The sequence below is a fragment of the Zosterops lateralis genome (assembly GCF_965231275.1).
Source record: "Zosterops lateralis genome assembly, chromosome: 7".
NCBI classification, from domain to species: Eukaryota; Metazoa; Chordata; class Aves; order Passeriformes; family Zosteropidae; genus Zosterops; species Zosterops lateralis.
The window spans coordinates 4,915,040-4,933,446 of record NC_139767.1 but is presented as its reverse complement, the minus strand read 5'-3'; the positions used below and the strand labels follow the sequence as shown (position 1 = coordinate 4,933,446).

General features: G+C 44.9%; 1 protein-coding gene across 21 annotated transcripts in view; it reads left to right on the top strand.

Moving 5' to 3' along the window:
- MAP2 (microtubule associated protein 2) overlaps positions 1 to 10,531 on the top strand; it is a 227,997-nt gene extending 217,466 nt beyond the window's left edge. For 14 of the 21 annotated variants that reach the window (XM_083864613.1, XM_083864603.1, XM_083864621.1 and 11 more), the window contains 4 exons: positions 3,539 to 3,631; positions 5,084 to 5,165; positions 5,678 to 5,790; positions 6,408 to 10,531. In XM_083864613.1, the coding sequence (XP_083720739.1) occupies positions 3,539 to 3,631; positions 5,084 to 5,165; positions 5,678 to 5,790; positions 6,408 to 6,623 (504 nt within the window). In that variant the 3' untranslated portion in view covers positions 6,624 to 10,531. The remainder of the gene's footprint in view (positions 1 to 3,538; positions 3,632 to 5,083; positions 5,166 to 5,677; positions 5,791 to 6,407) is intronic. The other 7 variants (XM_083864614.1, XM_083864612.1, XM_083864615.1 and 4 more) reach the window with 1 other exon arrangement.
- Positions 10,532 to 18,407: the final 7,876 nt, after the last annotated feature.

The window sequence follows — 18,407 nt, the reverse complement described above, 5'->3', positions numbered from 1 at the left end:
GGTGAGTCATGGTGTTTGTGCTGCCTCTGTTGCCGGCAGCTGCATCATCTAATTCCTTTCATCAAGTGCCATCATAAAAGTTTACCCTTTTCTTGTAGCTGTGCTCCCTCACGTGGCAGTTCCAGAGCCTCCCTACTCTGATAGATGAAGATTTCCCTCCAGATGCCAGCTTCAAATGATTCACAGTCAGTTTACATTCTTTGTTTGCAAGCCAAAGTTTCTCTTTAGCCTAAATAGTTCCTGGCCCTTTCTGGTAAGCTCCCTCTCCTGATTACAGTCTGATTCCTCAAACACAACCACTCCTGCAGCCACACTGGCAATCTCAGCCATTCTCAACTCATTTGGAACTCATTTGTTGGCCAATTTCAGCCAGTGCTGGCAAGGGAGCAGTGGTGAGAAATACAGGCAGTCCCTCCACATGGAGTGATGGTTCTTGACAGAGTATGAAATAGAGACTCAGCATAACACCATCACTGGAGTAAAGGCAGTGAACTCAGCCCTTCTCCACAATCAAGGACAACAAACAGTTGGCTGGTTGTGTATTAGCCTGTTTTCCCACTCTTGAGAGACTTGGGAGAAAGCTTGGGACAAAATGCTGGCTAGAAGGATTAGGGCTTGCTGAAGTATACAGGATGGATGAATTCAGCAGTTTAGGCCCTAATCTACAGGGATCTCCATTCATTTGTGGAACACTTAGTTATAGAGAGTGGTTATGATTTAAATATGTGCAGGGATACTGATCCATCCCAGGAATGGGAGAAACGGATCATCAGGGAAAACCTGAATCAGCTGAGTTCCTCCCTGTGCCAGGTGACCAGCAGAATACATGCGTGTCACTGAGCTCTCTCCAGCCATCAGCACAGGACACAAATTATCTCCTGCTGGCCCTGCCACACAGGGGCACATTTCACCCTGTGAGACAGAGAGGATAATTGAGATGATTAGTTCTTTAAATATCTGCTAGCCAGGTCCATGGGCCATGAGACTCATGAACTGTCAGGCTTCTGAGTGCAAATCAACCCTTAGGCAGTTGATCAGAGGCACTCTCTCAACTTTTCACCTTGCTTTGGCTCCATTTTAAGCTACAGGCCCCCAGTGCTCAGTGCAGAGGTCTTGCCATGACCCGTAAGTCAGCGTTTTCAGAGCAAATAAATCCCTATGGCCATAGCTAAGAAGTGCTGCTGATCCATCACTGAGAGACGTGCTCAGAAAGTGCCAGGAAGGCTTTCTGTTTTGCCCAGTTGTGTCTGGCTGGAAGCTGTCTGAGAACCACATCTGAATACACATCTAATGTGTGTTTCTGTAACTGATGTGACATGTGTCTTATATAGCACTGGGGTGCCTTTTTAACCAAACATTATATTGAGAGAAAGCACAAGCATAAAATTCCAAAGGCATTTGCTTTCATGTTCCAGCATATGTTGGTTCACTTGGACAGATAAGTAGATGGGAAGGGGAAAGACAAAAATCAGTTTGACTATTGAAGATGCCCTTCTGAAGGTGACTTACCAGTTGTGTGGGGTTTGCTGGTGCTGTCGTCATTGCCATCACACCAGATCTTTGTCAGTTAAAGCAAGGCTTTTGCTTTAAACTAAGAAGTCGAGGTTAAAAAGAATCTTAACATTCTGATGGTTTGATTTAGTTGTTATATGTAATGAGAAGGCTCTGTGAAAACAGGTTGCTATGAAGAACTTCTTCATATTAGCTGCAAAGAGTGACCCTCAGCACATTTCTCCTGAGAGTTTACTGGGTTTAAGTTAAGGGTGCACTCCAGGTGCTCAGTACCAGAGGATTCAACTCACTATCTAAATGTGCCCTTATCCCCATTGCAGAAGCCAAAAGCTGCAAAACCTGATGCCCCTGTGAGAGGGCAAATAGTCTTTTCCTAGTCTGGAGAAGTGAGCCACAGAGGGAGTGATTTGTCTGAGATTTATCAGGGAACCTGGGGCAGTTTGGGGACCTGAAGCCAGGAAGCAGAACCTTCACAGAGTTCTGCTTCCTCCCACTGACTGCTTCAGCTGTTTTGGTGCTGCTCTGTGTTCCCAAAGTGGTGAGAAGGCGCAGTAAGGAACCCCAGTGTGCATTTCCCTCTGCCCTATCTCACTATTGCTTAGTCACTGTAGGTTTACCTACCACAGGAGCCAACAGGGCTGTGCTAAGTACTCTGTCAGTGTAAGTGCCATTTAGCAATATGCATAGATAGTAACCCAAGTTCTGTGGCTTTCTGTACAGGAAAGAGTATAAATTCCTATTGTATATTAATACATAAAAATAAAATCCAATGTAACACTTGATTAAAGATTCCATATTTAAACCAGAGAAAGAATGCCATGGGTGGCATTCTGGTGGGAAGAAGGCAGGTGCAGCCTTGGATGGAAACACCTTCTCACACACCTGAAAACTCTTATTACTGATGAGCACAACCCCCTGCTCTTGCTCAGAAATAAATCTGAGAATGGTGCTAGTCAGGTGTGCACCCAGTTGTCCCTGCCCACCAGTAATTGCCATCCAGCTGCATGTCATTCCCTGGGAGTACAATTATTGCTGGCACCTGAGTTCTGCTAAGTAGAGAAGCTGCTTTGCTGTGGGGGTCAAGCACAGGACAGCATGGCCTGCCCTTGACAGAGTTTGCCTCCAGGCTGTGTCTTATGCCTGCAGTGCATCTGTGGCTAAGGTAATGCATTAAAAATGTGGAGTTCTGGCATATGTAAGGGAGGCTGGCATCATTGAGGGTAAAAGCAAAAAAAAAAAATAATCTTGTTGTGTGAAGAGACTAAGAACACAGGGAGAAGCACAGTGCTGCAACCACTAGGAAGTAATTGTACCCAAATCTGGCACACAAGATTTCTGGCTGGCACCAGAAATCAAAAACCAGTGATTGCAGCTCTAGGTTTCCAGATGCTGTTGTTTTCTGCCTTGCCCTGTAATAGATGACAGTAAAGAGAGAGAGCAGTAGAGAACTGTGACTACAGTTTTAAGTAGTTTAAATTTGTTGCTCCTCTTTAATGGGGCTCTGAGGTCTGTTTCATGTGTGTAGCTGCTGTTAGAGCTGTATGGTAGAAGGTGGGTTGAAATACCTCAGGATTGCAGCCTGTGCTGGCTGGATCTGGGATTTCTGCACCAAAGGCTGGAGTGCTGAGCTGTGGGAAGGAAGGTTCCCATCTTCTTGTGGGCAGTTCAGCAGAAAACATCACTCAATAGACCCTAGGACAAGCTGTCCAAAGACTAGGTCCAGTCCAGGCAAGCATGGAGTTCTTTAAATTTTTCAGGGAAAATCCACCTCTCATACCTCCCAGTATAGAACTTCCCCCTTTATATTTCACCACCACTTTGTGAGGTACAAAAAGAGCAGCATAAGATATTTGTAGATGCTGTGTGAACTTACTAAGCACAGACTGACAGGGTTAATTTCCTCACATTTCAATACAAGTGTCAGAGGAAGGAGTCACTGTAGGAGGCAAATTACCTTGGTTTCCTCATCCTGCACCCCCAACTGTGTGTATGTGGTATATAGTAAGTTACCTCCAATTCCTTTTAGGTTAGGATTTTAAACAAGAAGATCGATTTTAGCGATATTCAGTCCCGGTGTGGTTCCAGAGATAACATCAAACATTCTGCAGGGGGAGGAAATGTAAGTAGTATGGACACCCTGTGAACAGGCACTTCCACTGTGGTGATGCACCTCACACAGCCAGAACCTTCTGTCTCCCTCCTCTGAGCACTGCTTCCCTTCTTGCTGCTGTTTCACGTGTGAGTTTGGTCTGGTAGTCGAGTGAGACCTGTGTATGCAGTGGTGGCCTCCTGATCTTTCCCCACAGAGCACAACACATTTTCAGAACTTGGGCAGGGAAAGGAAATTATAAAATAAAGGTTATCTCTAAATGCCCAAGTGAAAGTGCAGTGTGAGCTGAAGTGGTTCAGTGCCTTTCTTTCCAGAGAAAGTAATTTCCAGAAAGAGACTGCAGCTCACAATGAGACTCTAGCCTCCCTGTTGGGCATTTTCTATGCAGCAGTCCTTTCTCAGCTAACCTTTCAGTTATGTGCATTCAGCAGAGGGGAAGGAGAAAAATAAACCAGAAGGACAGAGAAAGCTCAGAGGAGAGGGTGTGATCAGCCAGCCTGCTGAGTGCTGATGTCACAGCATTATTACAGCATAAGAAACTGAGGTGGCCCAGGGTTTGACCAGACACCTGCTGGTTTTATCGGGCACACTGGAATAGCTTAAGGTGGCTACAGCTGTCCTGATGGAAATGATCACCCCTCAAATGGGAAGAGCTGCTGGTGTGGGCATGTCTGATCCAGGCAGGTTCAGTACAGCTGCTGGCAGTGTGGTGAGCAAACCAGTGGCACTGCAGTTACCCTGGAGGGCTGTGATTTCCTGGGGCCTGCCAGCTCAGTGCCTGTGGGCCACATATTGGGGCTATTTGGGAGTACAGGCAGAGACAGGAGTGTCACTCTGTGGCTGTTCCCAAGCTGGGCTCAGCATAGGTGGCTGCCAGCAGGGCAGGGAGCAGCAGCAGGTGGGAGGGTGCCTGCCCTGCTGCTCCCCTGTGAGCTCTGAGCCAGCTGGCTGAACCTCAACCTGCTCAGGTACAGCTGCAGGAGGCACATGTGTAGATTGCTCAGACTCTCCATAGTGGATTGACAGGAAATGCATACCATATTTAGATGCAGAAAAATATAAAACAGATGGTAGGGAAAAAAACAGTCACCAAAATATCCTAGTTGCCAGGATGCATAATCAAGACAGAAGCAAATGGGATGGGTCCTGCTGTGTGCAGGGCTTTGGAGCACCCACTCTGAAAGGAGGAGGCTCAGAAACATTTTAGGAAGAACCCACAAGCTGATCTACTTTATCCTCCTCTTCATTTTGCTTATAGTAAAGCTTAACCCAGCTCTATCATCTCCCTAGGTGGGAAGTTTCCTCCTTTGTGGCATGGTCTGTTTTCTACTAACCACTTCTTCTTTTCCAGTGGTTTCTAGAAGCCTCTCACTCTTTCTCTGCAGGGCTTGGCTTTTTATTTATTTATCTTTTTTTATTCTCTTCATTCCTGTAATTTGTACATGTGTGCACTTTTGACAGGTACAAATTGTCACCAAGAAGATTGACCTGAGTCATGTAACTTCCAAGTGTGGCTCACTCAAGAATATCCACCACAAACCAGGTACTGTTGGAATTTCTGGGTTGTGGGACAAAGCAAGGACCTAATACTTACTGAACTCAAAGTTATTTGAACTCAAAGTCATGGATGATATCATTCTCTTTTACAGTCAAAGAGAAAACAAATACCCTTTAGTAATAAAAATATATTAAACTACTTAACTAAATATATAAAGACCTAAAGGTATGAGACCACCTAGTTTAGAGACGTGATAAAAAAATTAAGTCAGAGGATGGTGCTCTGGCATAAGATTGAAATACAGGCTGAAGTCAGTGAAATACTTGAGTATGTGCTTAAATCCCATGAAAACCAGTAGGGCTGCACCACCTGCTTAGTGTTAAAATATATGTTGAATCATTTATATTTTACTGAACATGCAGAGCATTATTGTGTTCTTCTCCAAAACTATTAGATCTCAACTAGAAGGGAAATAATGTGAGGGCACTCATGCTTCAGGTTACACTTTCTCCTGCACCATTTCGACTTCTTAATCTGTGTTTCCTTTTCCTCTGTAGGAGGTGGGCGTGTGAAAATTGAGAGTGTGAAACTGGATTTCAAAGAAAAAGCTCAGGCTAAAGTTGGTTCACTGGAAAATGCCCACCACGTACCTGGTGGTGGTAATGTCAAGGTAAAGGAACAGCTGTCAGAAAAGACTCCCAGTGCTCCTGGCCCAGTGAAATTACCAGAGCTGTGAATTCAGTGATGGCTCTGAATTGAGTAGGAAACATCTGTCTGTCCTCTTTCAAGCACATGCATGTACCAATTTGTTCCCTTTGAAATTTGGAATGACCAAGCTTTCATCCACATCTAAGCTGAGAGTGAATGTCATGTAGTTTGTGCACTCTTTTCCCCTAAAGATAAACTTTGAGACTGTTGGACAGCACAGGTATGATCTGAGGACTCCATTGTGGAACAGGAGGAAAACATCCTGAAAATAAGATCATTCCCACAGAGATTTGAAAATACAGATGTAGAAAACAAATCATAGTGCCCATGTAACGCTTACGAAATTTGTACAGGTAGGAGCAATGGTACTTCTCTTTAAAGACAGAAATGGTAAGAGAATGTAACATAGTACGCCAGTAGCTATTAAATGTCCAGTTTCAATTTTCTAAGGAGTGAAGTAGTTTCAATCCTTCTAATAGTTTTTAAAAGTAAGCAAAATGATGGCCAGATGATGATGATGTATAATGAGGTAACTCAGTGACTATACAATGAGTGCCATTGTTTGTTTCCCCGGGGCAGATTGACAGCCAGAAGCTGAACTTCAGAGAGCACGCCAAGGCCCGTGTTGACCACGGGGCCGAGATCATCACGCAGTCCCCGGGCAGGTCCAGCATGGCCTCTCCGCGCCGCCTCAGCAACGTCTCGTCCTCGGGGAGCATCAACCTGCTCGAGTCCCCCCAGCTTGCTACCCTTGCTGAAGACGTCACGGCAGCCCTGGCCAAGCAGGGCTTATGAATCCGCTCCTTCTGCGTCGTATGAAGTAATAATAATATTTAGGCATGAGCTCTTGGCAGGAATGGGCTCAGAGCAGGTGTTATGTTCATTCTTTACCATGTCTAAAACTAAGTTACATCCCAAGACTTGTAGTTACCATACAGTTAAAAACAAAACAAAAAAAAAAAAAAAAAGGAAAAAAAAAATTATAATTCCATAGATGCAGAAATTGGCCTGACCTCCATTCACAACAGGAAGACACTGGCTTTTTATGGGTATACAGCGGTATGTTACATTGGACAATTATTGTTGCTCTGCTCTGTCTTGCATGGAGTACTGTAGTATGATAAAATGCATTTTTACCTTTCATGTGCCTGAAGGCCATCCACCTCTTTCTGAAGAGCCTTGTTAATAACCCAAGTTGCTCATTTCACAGTTCTTTTGATAGATGGGGAAATAAAAAAGAGAAGTTGCCCATTGTAAGTTATTATAGGTTAAGTTAACAGTCTGCTTACCAGAAGGAAGGGCATATAGGGAAATTCAACTTTAATAAAAAATAATATGTTACTTTGTATAAATGAGTAGAACAAAAGTTGAATTAAGTTATTAACATTTTTTGAACCTGGTTAATTATGTCAGTGTATAGCTGAAAAGCCAATAAATTATTTAACTAATAACTAAAAATACTAGCTGAAAACATTCGAATCATGCTTTGGGAAGTGACATAAAAAAGCTGCTGAAAGCAAGCACTCACACCCCAACAGACTTGTGTCTGACTAGAAAAGTTGGTTAAGCAGCTAGATTTGTGTGCATACCTCCAGTTTCACATTCTTTCCATCTGTTTGATACAGTATTATATAGATATATATATTTCTCCGTGGCCATTTGTGATACGCCCTCCTCATATACTTGAATATTCTACTTCTTTATTCACAGTATCTGTGTCTCTTGCACCCTTTGGTGTTGCAATTTTAGGTATGTAAAAGTAGATGTTAGCAGGGGGTTTTTTCCCTATTCATAAGAATACATTTAAAAAAGATGAAAATTGTAGCATGAAGTTGCTTTCTGTAACAACTAAAAGCCGTGACCCTGTTTTAGTGACAGATGCAAGTCTATTCTGTGATGCTAGAAAAAGGATTCCTACCTTCTTTTCCCTTTCCTCCCTTTCTTCACAAAGGAATGATTTTTGTGGGGTCCAGATGTCTATAAAAGGGTCTCCAAAGAAGGCTGAGTTTGGACTATGGATTTTTTAAAAATCCACAATAGTTTGGTCCTTCCCTTCCTTCCCTTCCTCCCTCCCTTCCTCATCTTTTTTTTCATTCCCATATTAACAATGAATGTTTGATTTATTGTTTTTCTTTTGCTAAAGTTGAAACACAGAAAAAATATTAAGATGTTGTTTCCACACTCTTTTAGTGATGTCTCACATGTACATCAGGCACTCAGATAACTGATAATCACAGCAGAGGTGCCTGTAAATTACAACACGTGAATAAATAAAAGAGAGCTCCCTAGACTGGTTGTTGTAGTGATTCACCAATTAAATGGGGCATCTTAAAATCTGAGCAAAGTAGGATGATATTGACTATAAAAAGTATAAGAAAAAGTGTGCATGAGAGATAAAAGGCACATACACAACCAGCCAGTCTAGTGGAGTTACCCAAGAGAACACTGGTGATGGGGACGATCCTCAGCAGCAGTTAATCACCTGCTGATGATGCCCTGTGTACATGAGACATTATGAAATGACCAGTTTACATTCTTGCAGATTGTTTTATCTTTTCTTTTTGAAACCTTGTAACTAAACTTTGCACTGTCAGTTGAGCTATACTTGATCTATGTATTAGGTTAATGATGTGTTTTGGAAACTTTTGATCTGTTCTTTTTCCTTCTTTTTGTGTGTGTGTGTGTGTGTGTGTGTGTGTGTTGGGGTTTGGTCTGAAAAGACTCCCAGAGATTTTTATGTCTGTGGAGATTCTAATAATGACTGGCACAGGATTCCCCATCCTTACATTGGAGCAGTATGAATAGTTACTGGACAGTAAATATCCAGTGGACCAAAGTGGGGTTCTGGCTAAGCTGCTACAGCAGTACAGACACAAAACGGAGTGGTCAAATCTCTCAAACTTTTACAGATTATGAACTTCTGACAGCCCCACACGTGACATTTCAGCTCTGCAAAAAGCTTTTTCACACAATGAAGTACCTAACACTGTTTGTAAGTAAGTCAGTTGTTTCATACAAAGGACAGTGAGTTTAGAACCATCCCAAGTGCAATTGGAGGATTCTGATTTCTGCCTTGTATTTGTTACACTTCTACTTAAAGTAATCCTAAGAATTCACACAGAAACAGTGTCAAGTGATGTGCATTAAAAACTTCTTCCCATTTTTTCAGGAAAACAACAGACAGAAAGGAAAACTGACAGTATTTGTATCACATTGCTCTGATTATGCTATTGATATAAATTAGCCTTGCAGTGGTTTTTCTTTCTATGCCTTTTGCCAGTGAAGGAGAAAAATTATGGTACTGCTGAACCTCTGCTCTCTGGACCTGAGCAGCATCTCATGGGAACAGTGTTAACCTGTGACTCAAGTGTTTTTATTCTGCTTTTAAAATTGGCATACTCTAGAAAATTAAACTTAGTTAATCCACCTATGAGTCCAAAGTTAGAGTGGTGTAACACACCAAGTCATTTATTTCATGCATTAAAATGAGCTTTCTTGTTTTGGCTGAAGCAAAGACCTTTGTAATCATTATCATCCTTCAATAGAAAGAATCCTAGAATGCTGTGGAGTTAGATGAAAAGAAATTAAGAGTTTTGTGCTTTTAAATAATAATTAAAAAAACAAGTTGTTACATGACTCTAGATGTTCACGGAAAAGCTCATATTAATCTTAACTTTCTCAAGAAGAGTGTTCGTTTTAAAAACAACAGTCTGTAAATATGTAATGCCCACTAAAGAAGATAGAGCCAGCTTCCTGGAAACTGCATCTGTTGTGTTTCTTTTCCACAGGCATGTTGAGCCAGCAGGTTTGTTGGGTGCCTGAGACCCAATTCTGTAACAAAGCAGAGCTAATCCAAACAAAAGAAATGGTGAAACTTTGTTTGGGTACCCAGGGGAGCACCCCAAATTTCATAATCCATCGCGTTGTAGAGATGAAAGAGTGCTTCTGCTCCATCTGCAGTTTTGTTTCTATGTAACCACAAGCTGAAAGAAATCAAAGTTGAGCAAACCTCTATCCAGCAAGAGTAAAGGAAAAACTAATTCTGATGAGGGAAATTATGAGCCCACAAGGGCAATTTTCACTGTACAGCAGTAAATGGAATTACTAATTCAGTCCTCTGCTATGGTACAGTAGTAACCTCATCATGACTGCTCACACATCTAAGTTTGCCTAAATACATGACTCAAAGGGAGTCAAAAGGCAGCCTGTGTTGGCTACCACAAGAGCAGAAGTTTTTTCCATGCTGGAATAAATACTGTTTGAAACCCAAGCGTATGTCCCTTCAAAGGCAAATGCCTTGAAGAGTAGATCACATTAGCTGTGAAAATCAGCGCAGGTAGGTTTCTAGCCTAGGTGTCTTGTGAGTTCACTCACTAGTCAGATTGCTAAAGCAACTCCCTCTGCAACTCCAGCAATTCCCACTGCAGGAAGGTAAATTAGTTTCACACTGGGAAAAGTCAAGCGTATAAAAGCCACTTCAACTTTAGCAAAGAGAAAAAGCCAACAAGTAAACATGCTGTATGCTGGGATATCAAGGAATACAGTCTGCTGTTACAAACCTGTGTTTTTTCTGATAATTCTAGAGCCTGTTACCATAAAAGAGGCATTTCTTGAATGGCTGGTGGTAGGTAGTTCATGTTTTTCAATCCAATTTGCAATTGTATTTGTTGCTGTATAGTGATTGTTTTGCAAAATAAACTCGCTTGTCATCTAATTGCACGTGTTAGCTTCCTGTGTTTGTGATCCAGCTCCTCCTGGACCCCAGCCCTGCACAACCAGCATCTGCTGGTACTGCCTTCAGTCTGCCCAAGAGCACTCACAGCAGATCCTGCTGTATTGTTCAGCTAATCCCTTTTGCTTTTATACAAAAGGATCCGTTTTCCTGGCTTCCACCCTCCTCTGCGAGTCAGTATCTCCCTGCTGGGTGACACTGAGGGTCAGAGAGGGTGATCAGACTTAGGAACTGGCTGCCAGGGAGGTGGTGGAGTCACTGTCCCTGAAGGTATTTAGACACTTGGTCCATGCTCTGGCTGACAAGGCAGCGTTGGTTGGATTAGATGATCTTAAAGGCCTGGAGAAGACTGCCCAGCCAGACTGAGCCTGGCTCCTGGGGTGCTGTATGCCTGCACCCTGCACAGCCCAGCACAGCCTGGATACACCCACCCCCCCTCTGTGGAGGGGCTGCCACCGGCACAAACACCCCTCTGGGTTAGGGTGAGAGAAAACTTCCATGGGCCTCTGCAGCCACGTTAATATCTCTGAGGTTTCCTTGTGCTATTGGTTAAGCTCATGTCACTGTGTTCAGCCCTCGTTCAGCACATATGCACCCCTCCTAGAATGTTCTGCCTTCCCTTGAGCCCCGTTAGCTCGTCTTGCCGCAGTGTTCCACCCTTGTTAGCCTGTTTGGTTCCCCCCGGTTCCTCATTTACCCGTCTGCACCACTTTCCCCTCTCCCGCAGATCCGCCCCATTTATCTTGTTCATAACCCTGTGCCCTCGGCCCTCATCAGTCTCATCTCTGGATTTTATTCGAGGCTGTTTGTGTCCCTGAGCCTCTGCTCTGCGTGCCTGGAGCCCGTCGCTATCCCCACCTGTGTTCCAGAATAAACAGTGTTCGGCTACCCAAAGCAGGCCCCGTCCCTCGGCCGCTCCCTCAGGAGCCCGCGCATGCGCTGTGGCGCCCCCAGCCCTCACGGCGGGGCCCGGTGTGGCGGGGCCCGGGTGGCGGGGCCGCCTCCGCCCGCCCTCCCTCCCCGTGGGGTCCCGCTGGGCACTGCCGGCGTGGTGAAGGTGACAGGAGCTGGGGCTTGCGGCTGAGCTTTTGGCTCCGGCTTGGAAACTAACGGGGAAGCAGCGCAGACTTCGAGGGACGCTTGGAGCGCGTCATTACAGATGTGTGGGGGACGCTCAGTGCCAGCCTGAGCTCGGGCTGAGGGGAGTGCGGCCCTGTGCTGTGGGGGGGACGGAGAAATCACAGCTCGGTGTGGAAGGGACCTGAAAGCTCATCTCATTGTACCCCCTGCCATGGGCAGGGACACCTTCCCCTAGACTGGGTTCCACCAAGTCCTGTCCAACCTGGCCTTGAACATTTCTAGGGATGGGGCAGCCACAGCTTCTGTGGGCAGCTTTCTACTGACAGTACTGGTGTATACAACATACTGCTGAGAGTTCTGCTGTACATAAAATACTGCTGAGAGTACTGCTGTGTACAAAATACTACTGAGAGTACTGCTGCGGCTCTAGGCAGCAAACACTGCAGAGAATGTTTTGTGTGCTGGCACAGGCCGCCCCGGTGTGCTGGGTGCTTGCTCAGCACGGGGCGTGGTGTAGAGGGGAAATACAACTGAACACGGTGCCTTAAGTATCCCGAGCCTTGAGCAAGCTGGACTTCACACACAAGGCTGCAGTGTTTCCTAAGTGAATGCTGTCGAACGACCTGGAGGAATGATTAAGTGCCATTAATTACCCAACAGAAGCATCCTCCTAAGCATGCTTAGGTACAAGGCAGAACTAATGCATCATCTCTCTGTGGAAAGACAAAAGATAAAGAAGCTAAGAAAAAAGGGTAAACCATGATTTAAGCATTCACAGCTAGAACAGTGATTGAGGACAGCTGGTAAGAACCTTTCAAAGTGAACACAGAAGAGATGATATTTCTGTGATTGTTGAGTCTTATTAGCAGCATGTGGTGAGTGATCTATTTTCATAATTTGCTAGCAGAGTGTGGTGTTGGAGCATTGAGATGAGTACAATTTGTGAACAAAATCTTGATTAATTACTTGTTATTGAAAGGGAGGGAGGCCCATGAATCCTGCTACAATTTGTTTGTTAGAGGTACAGAGTATCTGTTCATCCTGTGCCAGTCTCAGCTCAGGAGGTGTTCTTGCATTGTACAGGAGGATGGTAGAAAGGCAGGCGAAGGTCAAAGACATTGGTAAGAGACAGAAGGAAGGCCTTCCACCTAGAGGTGTTTGGCCATGCAGAATTCCCTGTTGATAGGACTAAAAGACAGTGTGGCACTGGTGGAGGGTTCCCAAACCTGGTTTAGTGTGAGAACCCTTGTTCTGGACACAGAAGGATGCTGGGGAGGTGGTGCTCAGCTCTCTCTGAGCAACAGAGAGGAAGGCATGTTTGGGAACTCAGTGGAACAAGAGATCCACACTTCTTTAGGAAGAAGGTAAAAAAGGTTGGGTGGGGCAGGGTTTGAGGGGAGCTTTGTTGCCTTTTTTCTTCCCAAAAGAAGCAAAAGTTTTTCAGTCACTACCAAAGCTTGGAGAGCCCTCATGATACCCTGGCAGCAAAAGCTGAGTTTCTTTTCTTTTCTCCCAGTCTTGTCCAGATAATCCCCCGATGTCATCTCCAGGATTTTGTTCCCTCCCATCGTGTCCTATGTAGCTATGCCTATAATGTATGTAATTGTAATCCCCCTTAAGATAACATTTTTTCTGGTGCCCAAGACAACACTTCTTTGCAGTGAATTAGGCTAGTCTTGACCTCCAGTCATGGAGAACAGGACCTCATGTGATCTACACTTTGCTAAAATCCCCCTCTTAAACAAAAGAAATAGTAAGACAATTAACTAGAAGGCAATCTCTTAAGTAAAAGATAGGAGTGCAACCAAAATGTTCTGTATAATTAAAATCACTCATCTCCCTGAGCACTGAAATGCTGAACCAGTCTGGCTGGGCTCTTTGCTAGCAATAACTTGTGCTGCTGGTGCCTTTTCATTAATAGGATTACCTTGTTCAGACAGCAAAGCTTTTAATGACCACGTTCTTTCCTTCCATTAAGTGCAACTGCACATGGACAAAATTATCTTTATTTCTAAAATCTTGTAAGAATACAGAGAGAAAAAAAACCAGCTGACTTTTAAATGCAAGGCAGGTATTAAGTTTACCTACTCCACATTGCCAAATTAATCCAAGACTTTTGTCTTCTTTCCAAACTGTTTTGGACAGTTTGGAAAGCAAACTTGAGCATTGATTTCCTCTAGAATGCCTCTCAACAGTCAGTAGTAAAGCACTATGCAGTAGGAATAATGCTGAGCAAATCTGAAGTCTAATATTTTTGAGTTTTAGTAATTGCCAAACAGGCAAATCCCAGTCCTTCCAGGAAAAGTATGAAGACAAAAAAGTTTTAATGCTGTTTGCAATTAAGGAGAAGTGAACTGAGCTGTTGAGGCCTGAAGAAGTGCAAGGTCAGTGTCTCCCTGATGGCTGTTGACAATAGCACTAACTAGGGCTCACAACTTTCCCTCAGGCAGAAGGATTGCTATCCCTCAGATAGAGAGAAGGTTAGAGGCCAGGGGTGGTTTATCTTAGTATTGTTTTAAGTGTTGTATAGTCCCACTCTCAAAATTAGTGCCATTTTAGTCAGTGATAATATTTACCTACCTTGAGTCTAAGGCAATTGCATTATCTTAGTAACTGGTAAGCACAGCTCAGATGTGTTTGGTTTGGGTTTTGTTTGATTTTAAATGGGTATGTCTCTTTATTCCTTCTTTCATGGAACAGCCACAATGGTTTCCAGTTTGTCTCTCTAAGGCTAAGCTCATTGTTCCCAAGCTTTGCTATGCAACAGGAAAGCCAAGAGCAAAAGAGAGCACTGCAGCTTGCTCCAGACTGCAGCCAAAATATCCTAATGATTCTCCTGGCTGACAGGGACACTAGAGGCACTTAATGTGCTCAGTCCAGGACAGCTCCCTAGTAAACTGAAAGGGATGAAAATGTGAACACAAAACTCCACAAAACAAAACAAAGCAAAACAAACAAGCAAAACCCCCCAAAAAACCAACCCACCGATTTTTATTGAAAAACAATGGCATTCATCAGTTTCAGACCTACACAGGTAACCATCATTGCTGCCCTGAAGAGAAGCTGTCTCAGAGAGCAGAGAAGCTCACAAGCAGCACTTTATTGTGCCTCCAAAGGGGAATCCAAACAGCCTCTCTACAATCCAAAGAAGAACAGGAGTGGAGCACACTCAGGGCAACTGCACATCAGCTCCACATCTGTCAGTGTTAACTATCACTCAGAAAGCAGGAGGACAACACACCAGTGCCTCTACCTGGCTTTCTGTCACATCCTTTAAGACTCTTTGTTGCAGAGAGTAGTTGGAGTGTTACTCTCTTGTTAGAGGATAAAAATGAGCCCAGACACAGACTTCATGTTTACCACAGCATGAAAAGGGCCCTGGTTTATTCCTCTTCACACCTCAGCCATCCTGACCCCAACCATTCACTGACTCTGCCTGCACCAAGCTCCTGCTGGAGGTTTCCCCTGCAGCCTCTGACTGCTGCTCATTTCCTGCTGAGCTCTGACTGCAGGGATCAGTTTGCAGCCTGTGACTGCAGCTTTTCCCCAGCCAGACTGTGACTGCAGGTTCAACAACAGGCTCTGACTGCACACCCACACTGACCTCACTGCAGGGATTCTCTCTGCCCAGGAGCCTGCTTCTTCATTATTCTTGTTTCCTCTTGCTCAAGGTTCCTTCTCCTTCATGATTCCTCTCACCAGCAAACCCACTCCCTTTAATCACATTTATCTTTATTGTGACTCATTGTGGCAAGGCTGTATTGTAATTAACACAGCTGTTATTTATCAGGGGTGAGATCACCTGTATTCCCTTGTCCTCCAACTCTAGAGGAAACAAACAGCTTTGAAGTTCAGGATTATTTACCTTATTCTTTCTTTGTGCATAGCCAGTGCCTTGCCCTGTCACAAGCCATTAGCAAGTGGAGGACACATAGCTCAGCACTGAGAGGAAACTAAATCCCTACTTGGAATTTTGTTTATGATTACTTTGTAGTAACTGAAAATATAACTGCAAATTGCAGTTCTAGTCAAGCTTGCCATTTGAGTGCAGCATATTGCTCTACAACTACACCCAGTCAAAAAAGACACATAACTCCCTTTGTTTGTACAGAGGCTTGAAGTTACAGAACTTCTGATGCAAAACAAATCTGAGAGAAAAGGAAACATTATCAACAGCTGGCTCTGTCACAAAAACTGCATGCATGAAGATGCAGATCTCAAATCCAGCCAGACCATGACCAGCACTAAACCCAGGAGGTGGCAAAGGTGGTTTAAATTAGGTTTCACAGTGGCTAGAGACAAGTTTTGTTGTTGCCTTGTTTTGGAGACAATGCCTGCCACCACAAAGGACACACAAAGCTGAAGCAAGCTGTAACTCTGTAAGTAAAATGAACTGCATGTGTAAGAGAAGAAGAAATTTTACCACCTGGAAGATTTTATTTATCTCTATACTGAAGTTCTGCTGGCAGCAAAGGCTTTCAGATTTGCAGTCAGCATTTGACCACACCTGATTACTAACATTACAGTGGGATGCTACAAAGGGAAAGTGCTGCCAATCAGTCCCCTGCCTTCCCTTATGGTGGGGATGGAGAGGAAACAAGCAGACTTTTCATGGAGGCCATTACCGTAGGACAACAGCAAAGTGTCCTGAAAATTCACCTGTGCTCTGTTCTCTAGACTACACTGGCATCTTGGGCTGGCACAGAAACACGGGTCAGTCTGCCTGCACAAAGATCAAGACTACTGCACAAAGTCTCTGCTTTCAGAAAGCAGGGGAGGGAAGAGTGGAGCAAACTCTGCCCTACTCCAACAATTTCCAGCCCATGCACCTGCTCAGCCACAGAAGATGCCCAGGACACCATCCACCCATTTCCTCTCTTACTGCAGGCAAGAGGAGTCTGATGTGCCTCCAGATCACGATTCTGCTTGGTCACTGCTTTATTCATCAGCCAGTTATGTTTACAATCCACCACAGCAGGATTTAGTCTTGATCCACAAACAGTCAAGGCTGGCAGCATAGCACAGAGTGGGGACCCAGAGCAGAACCTGAGCATGAAGCCTCCACCTTACACAGGAGTGGTCAGAGCAGGAAATGCTCAAACCTCACTGCCTTGCACTTGTTTCCATGGTTATGTTCTCCAAGTCCCCACCCTCAATCAATCCCTGCCATACACACTCCTAAGAATTCACATCTTATTTATCTGAACTCTCTGTGCAGGATCCAGGCTCTCAAGAGTGTGTCAAGCCATTCTGTTGTGCAGCAGCCTTTCCAAGAGCAAAGCTGCAAACAGCTCCTAAATGTAGATTCCAGAGCAGGGAAAAAAACATTTGCCACATCCTCGAGATCTCACTCTTCCACAGCAGGCTTCTGTCCTGGCAGAACCGACCCATCATGAAGGAAAACCCTTTCTCCCATGGGACAACCAGTCACAGCAGATTAGCACTGATGGATGTCACTCATTCTACCCTTTCCCAAATGGATCTGTCAGGTAGAAGGAATGTAAACATTTAGAGAAGCCTAGGAAAGCCCTGTTTTTTCTTTAAGGGCTTTTAAATAGCATGAAAACATTTCAACTGAGATTCTTCAAGAAGTCTCCCTTACAGCTCCTCTAGCTAGCCCTGCCCAAACACAACACAACTGTATAAATTCAAATTTACTCCCCCTTAAGCTGCCACACTAAGTAGTGATACTGGATTTTTCAGCAAGCCTCTTAAAGTATCCCATAGGAAGTAAATAGGTGGTGTTCATCTGTTCAGCTCCTCTACCAGGAAGGAATGATCTTGGGGAATCTTTAGGTGGCTAACATTTAGTAGGAAGATTGAAAGAGAGGGTTATGGCCTTGGTTTGTTGGACCATCTCGCTAAATTTTCAATATTTTCGTATACAGAATGTAATTATTTTTTTTTTCCTGAAACAGGGAAAACTGTTTGGGATGAACTTGCATTGGTCTTTCATTTTATTCTGTTAACTATTTGTTGTAGTGTACTATCCTCTGACATCCCTAGGTAGAGAAGGAGAGCTAATCTAACAGCGCCTGAGAAACATTTCCAGCAAACCTGACTCAAACCTATGCTCCTATCAGTCAAATCAGCCTGGTGTCTAATTGGAAAACGCCAGTAAATCTGCTCTGGCACTTCCCATTCTCTCCACCTCTGTCTCGGCTCTTCTGTGTAAGAAAAATCCGTGGAATAACTGCCCAAAGTTCTCTGCTCCCAACACCAGTCTTCACTTTCAGGGAGTGTTTATGACTTACTTCCCTTCTCTCCTCATTTGGAAGGCGGGGAGGATAAAGGCAGAAGGGTCCAGGGAGGAAGTCGCTGTCTCAGGAAGGCTCTGGGATGCTCTGCGAGCCCCCCTGGCCGCGGCCTGGCGGCGTTTCCCAACTCGGCGGCGCGGGCGGCCCTGTTGCTGCGGTGTGGCCGCGGCTGGCGCGGTGCGGGAAGTTTGGCGGGCGGTGCCGGGGCCGCCCCCGCGCCGCCCCCCGGGCTCGTCACCGCCCGCCCGCTCCGGGCCCGGGCTCGGGGAGCTGTCCACAGAGGGAGGTGCTGAAGGCAGGGAGGGAGCTGAAGGACGCGGACATCTTCGCTTCTCCCCCCCCTTAATTTCCTCCCTGCCTTCTGCAGCCATTTTGCACCCGCGGAGTTGAGGGAGGGGGCGGGCTGCGGGGAACGGAGGGGACAGGGTAAAGAGTTGCGGGGAGCGAGAGCGGCCATGGGAGATCCCGGCTGCTGTGTCTGCTGAGACTGCGGCAGCTGTCGTCGGCATC